Source organism: Amphiura filiformis, chromosome 19 (genome assembly GCF_039555335.1).
Source record: "Amphiura filiformis chromosome 19, Afil_fr2py, whole genome shotgun sequence".
Lineage (NCBI taxonomy): Eukaryota > Metazoa > Echinodermata > Ophiuroidea > Amphilepidida > Amphiuridae > Amphiura > Amphiura filiformis.
The window spans coordinates 10,602,268-10,622,986 of NC_092646.1; the positions used below are offsets into that span (position 1 = coordinate 10,602,268).

The 20,719-nt window shown below is 37.6% G+C and overlaps 1 protein-coding gene across 1 annotated transcript in view; it reads left to right on the forward strand.

The window, feature by feature from the left end:
• Positions 1–15,379, forward strand: part of LOC140140376 (uncharacterized) — a 37,867-nt gene extending 22,488 nt beyond the window's left edge. The window contains exons 2-4 of the mRNA XM_072162136.1: positions 5,087–5,255; positions 6,063–6,278; positions 6,772–15,379. Of these exons, the coding sequence (XP_072018237.1) occupies positions 5,087–5,255; positions 6,063–6,278; positions 6,772–8,795 (2,409 nt within the window). The 3' untranslated portion in view covers positions 8,796–15,379. The remainder of the gene's footprint in view (positions 1–5,086; positions 5,256–6,062; positions 6,279–6,771) is intronic.
• The last annotated feature ends 5,340 nt before the right edge of the window (positions 15,380–20,719 follow it).

Sequence of the window (20,719 nt, forward strand, 5' to 3'; positions counted from 1 at the left end):
AATTTTTATTTATTACTGACTGGATAAATAATGGAGTACTAATTACAATTTCAAGCATAGGAGTTTAGGCAAGAAGTACAAGAAGCTGTGTAATTAATATTATGACAAATATGCAACTATTTAACATGTTTAAGCTACATTTTGTATTTTTAGTGCAAACTCTAATGCTAATTATTCTAATGCTCTATTATTGCTAATTGAAATCATGCAATTGCATTGCACTAGCTTTTTGTATACACTTTTTATCCCATACCGTTGTGCAGAGGCTACTAGTACTACACCGGTCTACGGTATGGGTTCCTCGTACTAGCTTATTCAGTGTAACAGTGTACAGGTGGTGCATCGCAGGAGTAGGGACACCTTCAATTATTGTAGGATTTTATTCTATTGAATGACAAAGTACCCTTAGCTTAGTCAGCCAAACACAATACATTTTTTACAGCTAAAATAAAAATACAGTACGGTGGTTAGTGTCGGTATCGACAAAGCACTTTTGCCGACTGTCGACAAGAGTTTTGCATGTATCGACAAAAAGTAAACAAAAACTTTGGCAAAGAAAGGTCAAAAAGTTTAACATCCTAACAAAAATTTACCAAGGTATTTTCGGGATATCTTATTCTTTACATCTTTCGATTTCCCTGATGTTCTCGTCATGTTTCTTTAGCGTTTTCATCGTGACTTTCTCGATCACACACGCTAGTACATGTTACACCCATCGAATGTGTGTCATCGGCCCGGTCATCGGCCCTCAGACACACACATACAGGCATAGAGTTCTGCAGTAGCATGCTTTGTTGACATTTTTTAAATGTTTACTTCCATGACAGTTCTAATACCATCAACTGACAACTCAAATACAAAGGATATCAGTTGGCAATTTTACGGGTATTTTATTTTCATCAACTTCGTTTTCGTAATAGGCACACCATACACCATGTATCACCGGATTCACATTGATCTCAGGGTGTAATATTTTAGGAAAAATCTCATGCCTGTTCATTGCCAGTTCGTATCGCTTTCATGGTATTCCCGCAGCGTGTTGTGCCATCGTGTAGGTTGCCAAATTTTGCATCGGGATCGTCACAAAATTTGCCAGGTTTGTGGGCCGATTTGGGGGGTTATTAATACGGCCTGATTGTCAACAGTTGTCGACGTCGGCTTTTTAATTTTGTTGATTGTCGACAATGAAAATGTTTGCCGATACCAGGGTTGTAGCTATGCTGGACGGTGGTGGGCGGGCCCAGCACTCTTAATTTCCACCCGGCACTCAAGCTAATTTTGAGCCCAAATACCCGGCACTCCAGTCTCAAATGTTTCAAAATCAATGAACAATCAGTATAAAAATGAACAATTCTTATCAAAATTTCAATTTTGTTACCATTTCATATAGATTTCCCCCGCACTAAAATTTGCCTAGCTGTAACCCTGGCCGATACCAGCGCTAGGTATGCCGGTACGGTACCGTACAATAAAATAGATTATTAAGGCATTGATTTAAAAAAAAAAGTTACATGCGCATGCGCCACTACTGCAATTTTTCCTTGAATACGGACTGGACAGTTCTAAACTTGTCCAACGGCGAACTTGCTTAAAACTTAATTGTTATGAACGCCCATCGTAAAAGCATATCCACAATGTGGACTGATGCATATATCACAAAATTTTGCGTGCAGTCCATGTGCAGGCAAAATTTTACATACATGTAGGCTATATACCCGGTACACTAGGACATACACAGAACCAATTTTACATGCCACTGCCACATGCTCTGTGCATGTAAAACCCCTCTATCATGTCTATACCGAACCCTGACAGGAAAGTCAAGTAAAACCTAGTTCCAGTATTTAAAACTCAGTATCTTCTTTTATCATTATGATATTATTGGATACTGTCTGAGTTACAGGGTGCTCTATTGACATCTGTTTCACAAATAAGAAACATCACAATATTTGGGCTCATAGGGCTCCAATGATGTAGCTGAGAACATTATTATGAATTTAATGTGTAGGCCTACATGTATACACTGTAAAAGTTGAAAGGCACTCAACCAATTCCAAGGTCCAAAGTTCCCACCCGTTTGGCCTACCAGAGTCAAAATTCACAGGCCAAAGTATGGTACCCGAAAACACAAAAAAAAATTAATTAATTTTTTTTACAAAATTTGAAGGAAAAAAAGGCTTATAGGCCTTAAATTACTTGTTATTCGAGGTTGGAAACCAGAGAAATTCTGCTACCGTACTGACCGTTATTGTATTTCAAAATAGTAATGCAAACGCATGACTTTGGACATTAATGAAAATCACAAGTGAGTTTGCGTCATGTATTTCTGCATTACACACAAACGGTCGTTCATCACACCATGTATGCAGAGTCGCAGACAATCATCATGCTGTTGGCAGGTGTGTTAAAAAAAATTGCTTTTAAGATACAAAGTTAAAACTTCACAGAACTTGACAATGACAAAACAAGAAAGATGAATAAATATTATGTAAGTTGTTGTTCCATCACAAATAGGTACCTTTTCTACATGTAATCTTTTTATGTGACACCTGTACCAAACAGTTGTGCATCCTTACTTTTTCATGGTCAAACACATAAAATTGCATTTAGAATACGAGGAATCCTTATCAAATTTGATTTTTTTTTTTTGTAATTTGTGATATTATAATACAAATTATGACAAATTATATTTGACAGTCAATTTTGTAAATCTAATGCATGTACTTAATGTGTATGTACATGTAGCTTTCATATTGAAGAATGAAGATATACATTTGTTTCCCCCCAAAAAAATCCATATTTTCAATACAAAAGGCCAAAATTTTCATATGATGGACGGCTTTTCATCCCAACTACATACACTTTCCATTGGATTTATACAATTTACTTTGAGGACTGTAAAATTTCAATAAAACCAATTTTTAATTATTTGCCATAAAATGTACATTTTTATCACAAATTTCAAAAAATATATGATATCAGAACTTGAGAAGTACATTCCTCATTCAGAATGCAATTTGGTGAGTCTGATGTGCTCTCAGGCCCCACAAAAAATACTGTGCAAAGTTGGGTGACCGACCTCTTAATGTGAATATAAAAAATTTGGAAATATGAATTAACACACCCACTATACTGTCTAGAATTTATCAAATCACAAAACATTAACCCAGTTAAAATATCCCACCAGTAGTTCACAATTGGCAAAGTGTAAACAATTACCGGGTACATGTGTGAAAAATACCACTTTTATGGGAGCTGGATCACATCACATATGATGAAGCAGCATGCATCATATAATTGTCTTAATTAGTGTTTGTAATTAGTGAAGAAACCCATTCAGTCACTACAGACAGGATTTGATGACGTAATACTATGGGAAATAATTAAAGGCATGGGCAGTGCTGTGTTTGTTTATGGTCGTACGCAATGAATTGGGGGCCAAATGCGTTGTATACTAAAAAATTGAACAATTTACATGTGTTTGTACTTAAACTGATCTAGTTCATAAACTGTTCATCAAAACCCTATAAAACTATCACTGTCAAGCTTAGAGTACCAGGAATACACACATACAAACAATTGGTCAATATACAGGGTGCCGCAAATGTCATATAGGGTGGAATTTAAGTTAAATTTTGGTTCAAAAAGTATAAAATTTTGTTCCTCTCTTATTTACTAACGTAAAAACTTTTTCTGCTAAAACCTTTTCAGATGTGCTAATAACATTGTAGGCTTCAAAAAAAGCAAACATGTAATGATGAGGTATGTTACTGAGATACTGGGTGTTCAAAATCGTACATAATTTTTATGATTTTTATAACATTATCAATAACAACTTTTCCCCTCCAGGTCCTACACAAAAACCAGTGGCATATTTGAATTCCTCATCAAATTTCCATCAAGAAAATGCTAACTTTCACAGCAGTAGGGTAACTCCTTCAAGAAATATGATAGTCAGAACATTTCGGAGCATAAATAAATACCTAGTACAGTAATGTATAGGAAAAGTCTAGAAACCATGACACAGAATGCAGCACACTTGCAACAAATTAACTTTACTTAGAGTAAAACTAGTCACACTTCAAACTAGACAGAAATACCAAAACAATGGTACATAATCCATCTCAATACCTTGCTGGGTTATGAAGTTACAGTAAAAAATATATTTGAGAGTCACCAAAAAACAATATTCCCTATACTTTAACACATGCCTCATCCGTAGGCTCCTTATCCGTAGGCTCCGCCACCCCTGACTTAACATCCTTTGATTGGCAATATCTCACAAAGTACAAATAGTATGAAAGTTTTACCTTCCACAATTTTAGCCAGATAAATTAGCAAGAAAATAAGACCAAAACCAGTTCAGTACCCCTGTCCATTCTTGAGATCTGTGACAAAATGTTTTGGGGGGGGGGGGAAATGTAACACCGCCACCTTTTCCTATACCCCAATTCATGACGCATGACCTTATTACAAATTTATTTTATGAATAGTTTTATCCAAGACTACATGCTAACAGTTTTATGATGTAAATTGATTAAGTTGAATATTACTTTCTGGTAGTTGAGTGAAAATTATTAAAAATCCATATAATTAAAAAATTTCAAAACCTGGGTACATCCTCAAAACTTAACCTAAATTTCATGACATTTTGAATGAGCAGCTAAAGGGAGTATCCCATCATGCATTGCAGTCTATCTGCTTGCTCCATAGCAAATGTATACAATATGTATGTAAACAAGAGCCGCTTAGATATTGAGAGCTATGGATAGTTTCACAATACTTTAGAGATCATATTTTTTCAAACAAAAGTCTAAGCTCCTCTGATATAAGCAAGTTATTGAATGTTGAAGTGAGGAATTTTGTGTACACTTTCTATGGCACAAACATTTTTATCATGGTACTAGAGAGCATGATGGGATACACCTATCAGCTGTTGTGGGTTGGCCCATTAAAAAATCAAAATGTTTGTATTTCTGACTCAATCTAGTAGTGTGTATACATGTAGGTTGAGTAGAATCAAAATGGATTCTGTCAAAACGTAACAAAAAGTTTTTTTCTTGTTTTCTATTTTGTTTGACTTCAGGACTATGCTGCCAACACAATGAATGAACTACTGGCCATCTATGGCTATGACGAGAAAGTTGACAAGTCTGTCACAGAAGATCTTCATTTGCAAGGCTTTTCTGATGACAAGCAAGGCAAGTATGGTCTTTTTATGCATCCACCAGAGGCATTATTTTTTGTGGTTGTCTGTGAGTACAATGTCTCAGAATGTGATTTAGTGGTGGGGTGGCAATTGGTGGTCTTTAAATTCTGTTAACTACATGTATTTGGTAAAATATGCTAATTAGGTCACTCATTTGCATAACTCAAAAACTTATAGATGAGTTGACTTCTGACGTCAATGCCTGGCAGTATGCGCATGCATCATCACAATTTCCTGTTTTCTTCCTGGCAGTATGTGCGACGATTGTGCGTGCATCATATTTTGATCAGGGCTTGTGTTTTTATAACTCCCGCCACTTCACAATGAGGCTATTGAACAGTGCAGTGGTTGAATGGGGTTCACTCAAGCATATTGATATACCAGTCCCTTGCCTTTGTTGATAAACATTGAGGTCAACTCATGATTTTTCAGAACAAAAATGTGTTCAAATACCCACTGTAATTCCCATGTTCTTCATAGTATAGTGCGCATACATATTTCAAGTGTGATGATTAGGCCAGTATTTTCTGGATAACAGTCCCCAATAGAATTTGCCTGTTTAAAACCGTCATTCTCTGCTACATGACTATAACCGGTGAACAATTTTACTGGAAAAAATCCGGATGCTCAATAGAAACACACTGTAAGGGGTCCATTAATGAAACATTACACGGATAACTTTGGGATGCAAATTTATCACTGCTTTCTGTAGTAGATAGCAAAATAATGCAAAGAAAATGCCAAAAAGAAGCCTGCATGCTCAGGAGAGCAATATGTTGCTTTCTGCAATTTATAAAAGTCAAAACTGAATTCAATTACATTCATGGATGTGACTTTTACATTTACCATGTAGGTAAGAAGAGAATAGAAGGAAAGAGAAAGTCATCACGATTGAACCCAATGGAGCCAGGTGACCCCATAGAAGACTGTGCCTCAACCAGTGGCTCCAGTACAGGAAGTGGCAGTGATCCGGAGGTGGCCAGGATGCAAGGAAGTGGCAGTGGTGGCAGTGATCTGGAGGTGGCCAGGACACAACTTTATACCGCTATAAGATCAGCTGCTGAAATAGGTAATAGTCAGGACATATCTGACAGTGAAGACTAACATTTTTTGGAACAAAAATAATCTTATATTTTATGGCAATGTTATAATATTGCATTGAACTGAAAAAGTTTTATTCTTGAAGAATGCTGCACATAGCTTTTTGAAATACACCATTTTGCACCAAAATGCAATAAAAAAGTGCATACCAGTATTGTTTTCCATTTGTTTAACACCCTGGACAATACTGGTCATCTAACAGTATTTCTGATTGGTTGATAACTTGAAATGCTCATTTCAATGTCCAATTATGACTTGGCTTTAAACTAGTATTTATGGTCAAACTTGCATTTGCAGATGATCTTATTAATACCCTCCGTGATTGGTTCAAAATTGGAAACAATATTCATTTTGGCCAATCGGCCGGTATTTCTCATGGGGTTAATTCATGTCACATGTTTTGCATGTTTATGGCACCACTCTTAAATTATGATGTACTTGTCTTTTTGTTATCTACACAGAGGAAAGACGAGCATCATACGAGCAGCAGATCATCTGCGCTTGGTGTCAGCAAATGGGTGTCAAACGCTACACCCTCAACACTGCTACAGAATCCAAAGCCTTCTGCAGCGAGAAATGCTTCGCATCCTGCCGCAGAGCCTACTTCAAGCGCAACAAGGTGTGCGATTGGTGCCGTCACATCCGTCACACCAAGGAGTATGTGGATTTCCAGAATGGTGACATCAAGCTGCAGTTCTGCAGCGTCAAGTGCCTGAATCAATACAAGATGGATGTATTCTGTAAGGAAACTCAGTCTTTAGGTAGCAACAGGGAGTACAAAGTGGAACCGGTGCCATCTGAGGAGGAGTTGCCTTCTCCTACAGCAGCTGCTGCTGCATTGCCCACAGCTTCAGAAGAAAGCATATCTAGCATTGTTGTAGGACCTGTCACGAGTACCATCAAGAAGTCCAAGAAGCCATCTGGACTTCGAGCCATCGGTGAAGCCAGAAGCAAGAGTCTGTCATCGGAAAGTAGCAGCGGTGGAGCCTGCAGTCCTCTAGCCTTGACAACCGGTGCAAGCAATGGAACTATGCGACAGATACAGACTATGCTGCAGAACCGTAGCTCGACTAGAATCCAAGCTCAGGCAGATAGCACTGTGTCTAGCAGCAATGGTTTGTTGCCAGGTCAAAAGACAACTCCGGTCATGACCGCTGCTCCACCACAAGCTGCCATCAATGCAGCAGCCAGTGTGCAAGCTGCAGCAGCTTTGCAGCAGAGTACATTCCTGGGTGTTCCAGCAGTGTTTCAAGCACCAATGGGTTCATCTCACAATCAAGTCTTGGGACAGACACCACTTGTTGTCAGCGGTAACCAGATGCCATTCATCCCTCATCAAACTGGTAATGTTGTCTTGCAGACTCCACAAATTAGTGCTCCTCCGCAGATTGTCAGTCCAACTTTGCCTACCTCCCCTTTGCCGGTTCAAGGGGTACGCTCACAACCTTCGTCAAATTCAACGAAGCCGCCTTCCCCACAGCGCCAGCAGCCGTCAACTCCGTCCTCTGTATTGCCCCCATTAACAATCATCGTTCCACATCCTATTTTTGTGCCCATACCCATTCCGATTCCCGTTCCGATCCCGATTCGTGCAGAAGTATACGATGCCATCAAAAACTCAGCAGATGCAGCAGCAAAGATGAAGGAAGATGCTCAAGACTTCGAAGAACCTAACGAGCATGGTGATACGGATGTAGATAGTAGAAGAACTTTGCTTGATTTAGATGAGGGACGCTCCCAGAGTCTCATGAACCTTGCCTCTATAGACACTCTAGGGAAAGAATCACATGGGATATTACATAATAGGGTCAGAATATTGAAAGGTCTTCAGAAACCCAGCAGCTCACAAAAGAGTACCCCAAATTTGCTGCTCGGTTCATTCCCTGCTAGTAACGGTTTGCACAGAAGTGCCAGTCTTGATCTGAGCCTAGCCTCGCAAACCGGTAGGGGAAAGTCATCGCTGCATGGTCACGGTAGAAAAGTGAAAACGCAACTTGTGTTGGTTGGAGAAGACACTGCCGCTGTGCACGACGGGAGGGAATCATCTCGTAAGGTCCGCGAGGTTCTACGATGTCACCTCAACAAGCGGCTTTCCCAATCTGCCTTGAACCTTGCCGAGCTTGGGCTTGTCTCCACCGACGGCGGGCCGTTGCGAAGAAGCCACAGCTTAAGCCGTTTACGCGAGTCCAGCATGAATCCTCAGAATTCTCTAGGTCAAGTTGGGACTCATCAGCAAGTAAATTCACTTTCTATACCCTACGATAAAGGACCAACCAAAAAGCCGAGAAGGGTGCTTGATAACTGTAACAGGATCGAAGAAGACGCAGAGACGGAGAGAAAACTGATGATTCACGAGGAGGAACCGTCAAATTCAGGAACCGAAGATGATCCGGAAGAGCCGAGCTGTAAACGGAAAAATGGACCAACGATGGTGATGATGTGTAAAAGTGTGCTGTATGTGTGTCTGGTTGCTATACCACTATGAACCACAATGGCCTCATCCCCAATGGCATAGTTCAATAACCTCAATTAAACAACCAGTGAAAAATTTGACCTCAAGTTGCAGAATATGAATTTTTGTCCTTAAGGTCATTCAATGAATGTGCAAATGTATTGGGGTTTAAGAATTGTGCCCTTGATAGATGAGCATGTTGTGGATCCTAGTGTACATTGTAATAATGCTGCTATTTGTAGTTACACATTGATATGTGAGTGCCAGTATTTTGTAATTGTTGAATGTTGTTTTTCAATGATGGCTGTAACGTTAAAGTAATGTTCTTTTAGATCAACTCTTTTTATTGGGTAGGGCATGACTTTAAAACATCAACTCCTTATTAGAAAGGGCATGAGTAAAGTTACACTTTGATTGGCAGGCTTTGTGAGGGTTTATGTTTGTACATTTTTTGGACCAAATATTTAATATTTTATATTAGTACAGCTGCTAAGCTAAAGCATTGTGCACATTTTAGCAGAAGCATGAGAATTTCCACACATGAAGTACAAGGTCCAATGTTGATTTCAAGACGTGGAGCCATTTTGGATTTGACCCCTGATGACCGCCAGAGGTCAAAAAAGGTCGAATACAGGGGTAAAATGTTAAAAATGTTCTGGTCTTGTTGTCAGATATACCAAATTACTCGTCTGATCACAAGGATTAAAAAATGTATAGTTTGTACTATCTATGACCTATCGTTAGGGAGTTATCCTACAAAAACCTCATTTGTGGGTAAAATATCACATTTTTGGTTGTACAGGGGTAAAAGTTTCAATTTACTCCGATTTTAGCAAAAATAGTGTCAAAATTGCTCATCTTGATATAAGAATCAAGAAATGGTATAGAACTTGCCTTCTAAACTGTTTACTTGTTATGTGCAATGGAAGTCAAAGATCAACAATGGCCCAAGGCCACCCAATGGCCTTTGACATTGTTTGCCCTCTATCTCAGTAGGTGAACACATCACATAGGCAAAACTATTCTTTTTCTGATTCCTGTCAGCTACACGAACAGTTTGCCACCATTGTTTTCAAAATTGGAGCATGTTGAAATTTTCACCCCTGCACAACCAAAAAAGTGACATTTTGCCAAAAAATGTGGTTTTTGTACGATAATTCCATAACGATAGGTCGTAGATAGCACAAACTATGCATTGTTTTAATCCTTGTGATCAGACGAGTAATTTGATAACCTTCCAGGTGAGTGAAATAGGGCAAGGCTGACCAGGGTGGCAAAATGTGCATCTATATTGTGGGACCAAATCGGTTCCTATGACCATGGTCATCCCAATGTAAAAGTATAGGATCGCAAATGTGATAGTGTGTAAGAGACTGAAAACAGTCTCTTACACTCGGAAGATTTCTAGCTAACCCTAACACTTTCCTTAACCCTAACCCTTAAAAACCCTTAAAAAACCAATTTGGTACCCCGTATAATCGTATATACCTCAAATGTGTCGCATCTTCCAAATTTGGACATGACATTCACACTCATTCAATACTGTACTTCAGTATGTGTCATGATTTTTTTACAACTCGTTTCTTCCTGTTTAGGTGCATTGGCTATTCCAGTTGTAATCCATACACCCCCTATGGAACACATAACCGTAATCTATCACATGGGGAGTGTGAATTTCAAATAGGATTACCTGAATTGGTGACTGACTTCATTTGATTTCTACACTACCTGTGTGGGAGATTTAAGGTCATGTCTTCCATAGGGGTTGTATGGATTTCAACTTAAATAGCCCATTTTCCTTGTTAACCCAAACTCATTTCTTCCTATGTAGGGGAATTTATAATTTCATGTCAACCCTAGCATATGAGATGTTAGCCTTCCAGTAGTTTAGTAACAATAAGATTGTTTTAAAAGTGATGTGAATAGTAAATGGACAGATCCAGTAGAAATCCATACACCCCTTTTGAGGACCTAACCTTAATCTTACACAGGGAGTTTGAATTCCAAATTGGGTTACCTGAATGGGTCAGCTCCATCTGAAATCTACATGTATACCTCCTGTGTGGGAGATTAAGGTCATGTCTTCCAGGGGGTGTATGGATTTCAATTGTAATAGTCCATTTTAGGAGATGTTCATGTACAAAAAAAGAGAATTATATTTATGATTGAGAAATAACATGTACCTATGTATACACATATTTTATATTGTCAGTTTTGCCTTTGATTATACTGTAGTTGTATATCATGTTACAAGTGATAAAATGTTTGTGCTCTTAAATGTGGTCAGTCAAAATATGTAAGTAAATTGGGCTAGGTTTTATATACGGTACGCCACCCACAAGCTATGCTTTATTCTGTGAGTAATGATATGAGTATGGATGCTTCTCAACATACTGTAAAGGTATTTAATTTCACTAGTACTTAATTTCGCTAATTGCCAATGACCACCATTTTCGAGGGTATTAAATTTCATTAATCCAGCAATTCGATTCAATTCAAAATTTGCAGGTATTTAATTTAACGAAATAAATCTTCTAGCAAAATGAACAAAATTAAATCCCAGCAAAATTAAGTGGTTTTACAGTCATCATTGTGTATATGACAGGGTGGCGTGCCAGATGTTAAAGTTGCGCTGTATTAAAAATTGGACTTTGAGCTAAAGGTGCAAGGGATATGAATTGTGAGAAAAGCATGTGGTTCTTACTGGTTTTAACTAGCATGTTGGAAGTTGCATATATCCCCTGGTACACCACAGAAGGAGGAATCCATGAAAAACAGCCAATTTTGCGAATGTTGACTCCACAATTGTGTTACAAGACTTACCAACTATTACATCAAAGTCTCAGTGTAACAAAACGGTATCTCAATTTGTTACATGGGTAATGTAATGTTATTCATAACCCCATTGCATTGATACACAATATAACCCAGGGGTGCTGATGGAGATGAGGCTTTGTTGCACTGAGTCCTCGATATATAAAGTGTGGGTAGCATTACAAATTCTAAATTTGAAATGTGTTGTGGGACCACAGTAAGTTTTGTGTACACTTCAGTTTCTTAGTGGCATTGCCATCTTGGCTGAAGGCATTGGCTGCCACAATATGTTTGTATTACTAGTGTATTTGTTGTAACTTGTATGTGACAATGGCTCTGCCTGCTTTTGAATGTACAAATTTGTGTACATGCTTTTGAAAAAGCAAGAAAGTGAACGATGTGCAAGAATGCATGTCTATTTCTATTTTAAGTCATAAGTATTGAAAAGGGGTGGGGTGAGGGCAGAAAGCTGAATTTTGGTCAGCGATCAAGTTACCCCGGAAGTTACCACGATAGGAATTGCTTTATTCTGTGTTGGAGGTAACTTGATTTTTGACCAAGATTCTGATCGTTGCGGGGTGAGGAGGGTCATAGATCTTCAGACTGCTGGATTCTTGAGATCCTTGGGCCTTTGAGGTCAAGAGTTCTTTGGATTTTGTGGTCTGGGAATCCTTGAACTCAGTTGGGGGGGGTAGGGGGTGATCAGAGATCTTCATACTGCTGGATTCTTGAGATCCTAGGGCCTTTGAGATCAAGAATTCTTTATATTCATCCTTGGGTCTAGTTGGGGGAGCAGGGAGTGGTCAGATATCTTCAGACTGCTGGATTCTTGAGATCCTAGGGCCTAAGAGAAGAGATCAAGAGTTCTTTGGATTCTGTGGTCATGGAATCTTTGGACCCAGAGGTCATTTTGATCAAAGGGCAACAGGTGTTTGAATCTCTAGTTCATTAGAGATCTTTCTTACTCTGAAAGTCTAGGTTGTTTGGACTTATAGCTTGATCAGCTCTTAATAGGTGGGAAATGTTAGGCTTTTACCACTACGCTGAAAAGTAGACCCATGTTAAGAGTGCTATTATTAGTTGACCAGTCTGGTGTAGATATTTTGTGTGTTAAAGAAAGTAGACAAAGTACAGGACTTCAATTGATAATTTGTGATGCTTCTGGCAAGATGTCACAAGACAATTCTCAAATTAAAATATTTTGATATTAATCTGCAATGTTATAAGGCCTGCCGATTATGAGCTGATCAAAGTATATGTGGTCAAGAAATAGTTTGTACCCTAAAAGATCTGAAGTTCTTGAAGCTCAAGATTTACTTGGACCTTTTAAATTCATACTTTGGAATCTCGATGATCCAAAGATCTGTTGATGTTTACAGGTCAAAGATCCTCAATAAGTTATCAAGAAAAATGAAAATTGGAATTGAATCAAAATACTGGACTTAATATTTTTTACGTTGCATGTGATACCATCACACTTCATCAGGCAACTGACCTGCTGGACTGGTCATTCAAGTTTGAATTTTGAGACATGGGTTTATATGAAATGTGTACTGATCTGTGATGAAGACAAAGTCTTATGAAAATAAAACAAGCTTTACAAAATAAGGACCAAATGTAGTAAGTACAAAATTGTAAAGAAAATGAATACTCATTTCTGGGTAGTATGTCTGTTTCAATGTGCTGTGCATATTGAAAACTTAAGTCAAGATTGCAACTCTAAAGTCTGTGATTATAATCGATAGTATCATTTTATTTTTAATTTTGTTTATAAAACGTTTTGAGAAGGAAAAAAAGTATCATAATTGATCGTTTTATTTTTTTTACAGATGGAGTACAAAGTACAAGCTTACTAGAATGAAGGGATCCTTAAAAAACCATTCCCCCTGATGTGTAACTAAAAAAATCCTATTGCCTGTTCATACTACACATGTTTTTTATCCGTGTAACTACAAAAATCTATTCCCTGTTCATACTACACATGTTTTTTTTTTCTGCTGTGACAAATTGCCATTGGACATTTAAGTCTTTCCATGCTCAGCTCTAGTGCGAGCTTTTGCTCTGTATGACTGTATATCAGTTGTGTATCAAGACTGCCCTTCATTCTGCCTATTAAATTTGCATGCTGGCATTGCCATAAAACTGTTTGAACTGGATTCTCGTAATCTGGTTTGATCCGACTTAAAAGCTGTGTGTTGACAGCCAGAGCAACAGCATAACAATTGAACTGGATTCTGGTAATCTGGTTTGATCCGACTTGAAAGCCATAGCCTCAGAGTATGTAACATATATATATATAGACATATATATAGCTGATGCCATTGTTGCCTTCAGTGACTGCTTACTATATATAGCTTGTGAAAAACTGTATTCAATTATATAATTATATGCTGTACATTCGAATATATATATCTATCTTTATATATTTCATTGTGATGCTGTGCATTATCATTCCAAAGAGGTATCGTATACCTGTTGTGAATTGTCATTATTATTATTATCATTGTTATATATTTGTAGATGTTAGTGTAGTATGTATGATGAACATGGACGAAGAAGATAACAGACTATGTACTAGCAGTAAAAAGTCTCCACATCATCCGATAATGAGGGCTGATTGTTCCATGAAATGTGACAGGCTAAACTGCTACACACTTGCCGCGTATTTTTATGGTCTATCATGTAAACGCAGAGGCACACAACGCTGGTGTGATTGTTGGACACTGCATGATGGAACAATCAGTCCTCATGAATATGCGAGAATTCACAGCATACAATACATGGGGACTTTGCCTGTTGATACAGGGTCTGTTGTAGTCTGTGATGAAGAACAACTCGTTAAGTGTGGATATTTTCATGTTGACTTAATAATAAGGGAAAAAACAAAAAGTTTGATGACATCATCCTTTCATGGTGGGGGGTCTAAAAGTCTTGATTATGTTTGAATAATCCTTGTTAAAATATTGGTCAAAGTTGACCTTTCGAGGTTGAAATTGTCAACATTGCACACTTACATTTCAGGGAGGGAGGGAGGGGGTCAGCTTTGTTTATAGGACGTTATCAAACTTTAGGTTTGTTCCCTGAATGAAGCATTGTTGAATGTTAAGCACCTTGTTCAACTTAACATTGTTCAGCTCATTGTGAAAGGCTTTTTGCAGAGTTTTTGTACAGAAAAGAGTCACTACAATATTTGGTATTAGAAATATTTTGATGGGGGGAATTGCAAAGTTATCCTGCTGTGATCCTTTTCGACAGTGACAAACAAAATACATGTGATGAGCGTAAAAATTTGGTCTGAACCTTTTGCCGGGTAATCAATTTTATATCGATCCAGTATTGTCAACATCTATTTTCAACATCAACTTTCAAGTTGGTTGTTAACAAAATAGTATTTTTAAGACTTGCAGAATAACATTTTCATTCCAATATAAAATGAGGTACCAAATTTATCTTGTTTCTTGATGATTTGCATTTTGTTCTTGCATTTACAGCTGCACAGCATTAATATTGATTTGCTCAATGGAGAGATAGTATGTGATATATTACAACATTTTAACCTAATCAAATTGGCAAAAAAAAATGACTTAAGGGTATATGATGTATTGTCGGTCGAAGCAGCAGAAAAAAGTAGTTCACAGCATCTTGCGAATGGTAGTGAGCTTTAGCAAAAAATTGCATTGCTCAATTCATAGCGAGCGTGTAGAAGAATTCAAATATCACAGATATACTTTTGCAGGTCCTGTGGTTCTTGAGTTATGTGGTAAAGAGGGCTGAAACAACAACACCTTTGTAAAACGCATTTCAACAACTCCTCCTATACCTTTGTACAGGAGCCAACCGTTGTTAATTCGTGATGAATCCACACTTTTACTGTAGCGTATGCGCGAACGCGAGCAAGACTACGCGAGAGCGCGTAAAATTCGTCATGCCTGGAACCTTTGTGCGTATGCAAGCTTACAAGTTGAATTCAGTATTTTCAGATAGCGGCTAAATGTTGCCGTTTTATTCTGTAGTTTTATTGATATTAACAGAGAAATCATCGAAGTTTTTGTAAGGCTTAGTGACAATGATTAACTGACATTTATTTCCCGTGAAATAATCGTGAATTATACGATCTTTAGCTTCTTTTCGTTGTTGAAAGGATTCAATCATGTTTCACTGTTGTTCATCACCGTTTAACAACTTCGCGTCGGCGCGTCTGCATAGTTTACTTAAGCTCGGGCAGCTAAAGCTGCCCTCGCGAAGTAAACCACGCAGACGACGCGTCCGCATCGTTGTTAAACGGTGATGAACAACGGTGAAACATGATTGAATCCCTAAATTAACAACAATAAATTAAGCAAGTTTTCCAAGTATATGATTTGTAGAATGAACTTTTGCAAAACACCAAAGTGTTACTTTTCAATCATATTGATTCAGATAATGAAAATCCATTTTTTTGGCTGCTTCGACCAACAATACCTCGTATACCCTTAATTAGGAAACAGAATTCAATTTATTTTACAATTAGTGTAAAAAGCAAGTCACTAGGAGCCCCAGATGTTACATCTAATGAAAACTGTGAAATCAATTAGTGTGAACTGAGTTCATTGTATTTGTGGCGCTATTCTAGTGAGAACTCAACTGTATCTGCATTGTAATTAGGCTATTTAAGTCGAAATCCATACACCCCCTATGGAAGACATGACTTGATCTCCCACACAGGGGTGTAGATCCTGGAGTGTAGATTTCAAATGGAGGCACTCATTCAGGTAACCCCATTTGAAATTCACACCTCCTGTGTGGGAGATTAAGGTCATGTCTTCCATTATAGGGGTGTATGGATTTCAACTGGAATAGCCTATATGAAGTGTATTATTTTTAGATTTCTGCAGCTGGTGCTAAAAATAGAAGTAATAATAATACTTAAGGTGAATGTATGAAGATGCAAGATGCAATTTTGCTAAAGGCTGCCTTCTGTGTTTTGAATTAATTAATTATTTTATGCAATGAAATTAAATTGTAATTGCTAATTAGGGGCACTAATTAGTGTATGGCACTGAAAGCTGTAAGTGATTTATAAAAAATAATTGAATACTTAGAGAATAAACGATAGGAATTGTTGTTTTGACTATCCTCTACTTAGAGAATAAAGGTATTGGTTTTAGCCCCTGGAGTGCATCTATCGTCTCATATAACACGGGTGATATCATTCGCCGAGTTGTTTTACGCCAAAAATAATGATGTCGCCTGTGTTATATGAGACGATTGATGCACCACAGCGGCTAAAAACAATACCTTTATTCTCATTCTTAAACACTTCAATTCAAATAAAAATATCATACAAATTTTAATCAAATTAAATCTTACATTTTGCAAGGAACTACCTAGGGCTTAAAATCGATCAGTCCCGTTGTTGCTGTGCGCCTCCGATTGGTCTAAATAGCGAATACGCGTATCGCGTCGATGCACACACGCTGTCCCGTGTGATATCGTGTCATATCAAACGGGTAAAGCTGGGTAAGAACCAATAAGATTGCAGGAACGTTCTCAAGTGTTTAAGAATATGTGATAGATGACAGGCAGGTCCAATATTTTGAGTAGTGGATGTGTGACGGTGCAGCTGGTATCCACTACGATAAAAATATTGGACCTGCCTGTCGTCTATCACTTGGTAGAAGATAGTAAAAACAAAAATTCCTATCGTTTATTCTTATTCTTAGTCAGTTAAATATTATTTTTATAACTAAATACTGTTTAAAAAACTAAGTTATCATCATGAAAACGCCCCATTTCTGAAATGAACTAAACTTGTTTACCCTTTGTAGTTGCGCATACTGTGATCTCGTTCGCGTATTATTATAGAACGTTTGTTATTGCTACATACTCATTCTTTGACAAGCGTCTTCCATGATGACGCGATTGCTGCCATCTATCGTGTGATAGATGGCATGCAGAAACCAATGAAATTCAGCGCTAACAAGCTAAACCATAGCCACTAACTAAGCTTATCTGTTAACTACGTGGTGGGATCATACCATAATTCACACATTTATTGATGCTGAACATGAAAGAGAAATGTTTTCCAATTAGTTCTTCCTGGTTAAGATTTGACAAAAGAAACCATGTGACACTTGGGATCTGTAATTTTCATTTTTGTTCACATTGCTGTTGTTACTCGAATGTAAGTTGTTTTCCCCTGTACTTCCAAAATATCATACTGCATAATATTGTACATGTAGTAAATCATACATAGATAATTAGTAAACATTAAGTCTGCTGTTTTTTTAATCACTACCATTCTTTGTAAATCAGTTGGTAGTGAGGCTATTAAATATGGTGCTAGTTTTGAGTTGTAATCTAAGTAAGTCTCTTTCCTCCATTTTTTTTTCTGCAGATGATTCTCATCCATCAGCTGTGTCTCCCTGTTCTACGGGCTGATGGACCTTTCAAGTAGGGTAAAATTTCACACACACAAAAAAGAAGATTTTTGGCAAACATTTTCATTAATCAATATTTGCCCCAAACAGCTGATTTTACAAGATTTTAGCCAAAATTAAACAAATTCTCCAAAACGCAAGTTCTGGATTGGTCGTGCCCGTAGAACAGGGCTTTTTTTGTTGCCTTACCTTTCTTTCATCACTATCCCTCTATTTTTTATACTTTCTTCCTCCCTGATTCTTTGTTTTCCAAATCCCTTGTCTTGCTGTTTTTATTTCTGTTAACCCCATGAGAACTACCTGCTGATTGGCCAAAAAGAAGTTTTTATCAATTGGACCAATCAGCAACATATGTTAGAATAATTTCACCACACAAAAAAAATTGTGGTGAATTATTTGCAAAGCTCCATTCTGATTGGTGATTAAAGTGAAGATATCATGTAATTGACCAATCAGAGGCAATGTTAGATCGGCAGGTAGTGCTCAGGGGTTGAGTACCGGTAGTTGAAATATAGTCTTATATGTATCCTTTTTATAAGTAATGGTATACAAGTATTGTTGTGTTATTCAACTTGCAGTTTGTCAGGCCATGTAACAGTCAGACAGTGAAACAGCTCAGTTTTGTCTTTTGGTATAAAAAAGAGGTACAATGTACACATTTATTATCTTTTCCAGCTTCGATGATACCTATGTCACTTTTGCAGAGGTGTTAGAGTGATTTGATGAGACAGGTCCCCCGATCAATTCTTAGCAAATCAAGGCTGTATTGATTGCAGATTTATTTGCTTCATTGCATTCACATACATAAGCCTCCTCTGACAGTGACTTGAATTTGTGCAGTGTGGCGTCACGAGGTATCACTGTAGCTGGAACGTATAATAGTTTACATGGGTTTTTTAATGAAAGAAAGTGGGAAGAAAAAGTAAAACCTGTTATGTGTTGTAAATGAAAATGGATTGACTTGTTATGTATTGAATTGGTGAATATGTTAGGATGTTGGTTAGAGGGAAATTAAACACATTATACAGGCATGTACTGTATTTAAGTGAGGGGGGTACTGTTAAGGTAATACCTTTATCAGATGCTTGTGTACACAAAATGTTTTTGTGAAAAATACATTATGCCTGTATCATAAGTCCCATAGTCCCAAGTGCCAGTTTCTCCAAGCACAGCTTGTGGTGAGATTTTAAATGCTTGCAGTGCTCGAAATTGGGCGGACCTTAGGACTAAAAAAAGCCTGTGAAATTTGTATGCCAAAGTTTGCGAGACGGATTCAATGCCGACTTCAACATCAATTTGCCAGCGAAGTGGTTACATCTCCTTGGAAACTGGAAACTGGAAACTGCATCTTTTGGAATTGATAGCACATGTCATAGACTTTGTGTTGCGATCATTTCGATCATGATTCAGTTGTGATCCAGTTGACATAGTGATAATCGGATTACAAGTAACACTTCGCTGGCGAATACCTGTTGTTGATGTTTTTCCAACTAGTCACAAATGGGTTATTCCAGTTGAAATCCATACATCCCCTGTGGAAGACATGATCTCTCACACAGGGAGTGTAGATTCCAAATAGTCACCCATTTAGGTAACCCCATTTGAAATTCATGTTGCGTGGAAGATTAAGATAATGTTTTCCAATTTTACAATTTGAGCCCAATGAAATTGACAAGGGCATATATATTTCACACAGAAGAGCTCAAATGGACCTTAGAAGATCTTGGCTTATTTCGAGCACTGCTTGCTGGTAATCAAGGAAATTAATGTTGGCACACTCTGGCATACTAAATGTAAATCGCCACCCCTATCCCCAGTTCAATGTTGATGAAAGTACTTTTTCCATTGGGCTCTCCAGTCTCCCCAACATTGATTGAGGGGGAATGGGGAGGGAAGGGGAAAGGAGAAGGTTTGTACTTCTCTTCAAACATAGTTAAAGTAATTTCACTGAACTATCAGAGTGGCGATGAAGAGTTCCAACATATTGTCAAGGTGTCCCAACTATTAATTTCAAATATGAATAGTTTGAAATGGATTTCTCTGTACATGATTATAAAATATAAGAAGGAAAATATTAAATATGTTTGATATTAACTGATCCAAAGCCCAATGACGTACCTCCAGCTACCCCTTAAATTGTTTGGGGGTCAAAAACTGTGTGCTATTATAACAAAGTATGATTCAACATACTTTATTATTAAAGTTTTCAAACTGTGTACTGTATTGGTGTACATGTGTATATCATAATCATTTATGATGAATATATAAATAAATATATATTTTTTTCTTTGTAAAGTGAAGTCCTTCCTGTGAAACAAGTGTAGCAATATTGCCAATAAATAGAATTGTTGCTGGAATATACTTGGTGAATGCATTTATTTCTTGTTGCCTATGTTTTAATCATGAAAATTATATACTTATATTTCTCTGGATTGAAAAAAAACCCAGTGCATCTGGCCGGATTTGAACCGGCGACCTTCGTATTACTAGCACGACGCTCTAGCCAATTGAGCCACAGAGACACACTGGAGAAGAGCGGAAGATTTTTAAATCTATAGGTTTGAATGGTGTTCGTCGCATTCCTAGAGAACTTAGTTCTCAGGGTTGATAAGATGATCAACTTTTAAAGTATATAATTTTCATCCCTATGACTTTGTATATTTCTGTAAAAAAATATGCAGTTCTGATGCCTTCCGCTAGGAATGTGATGAACACCATTCCAAC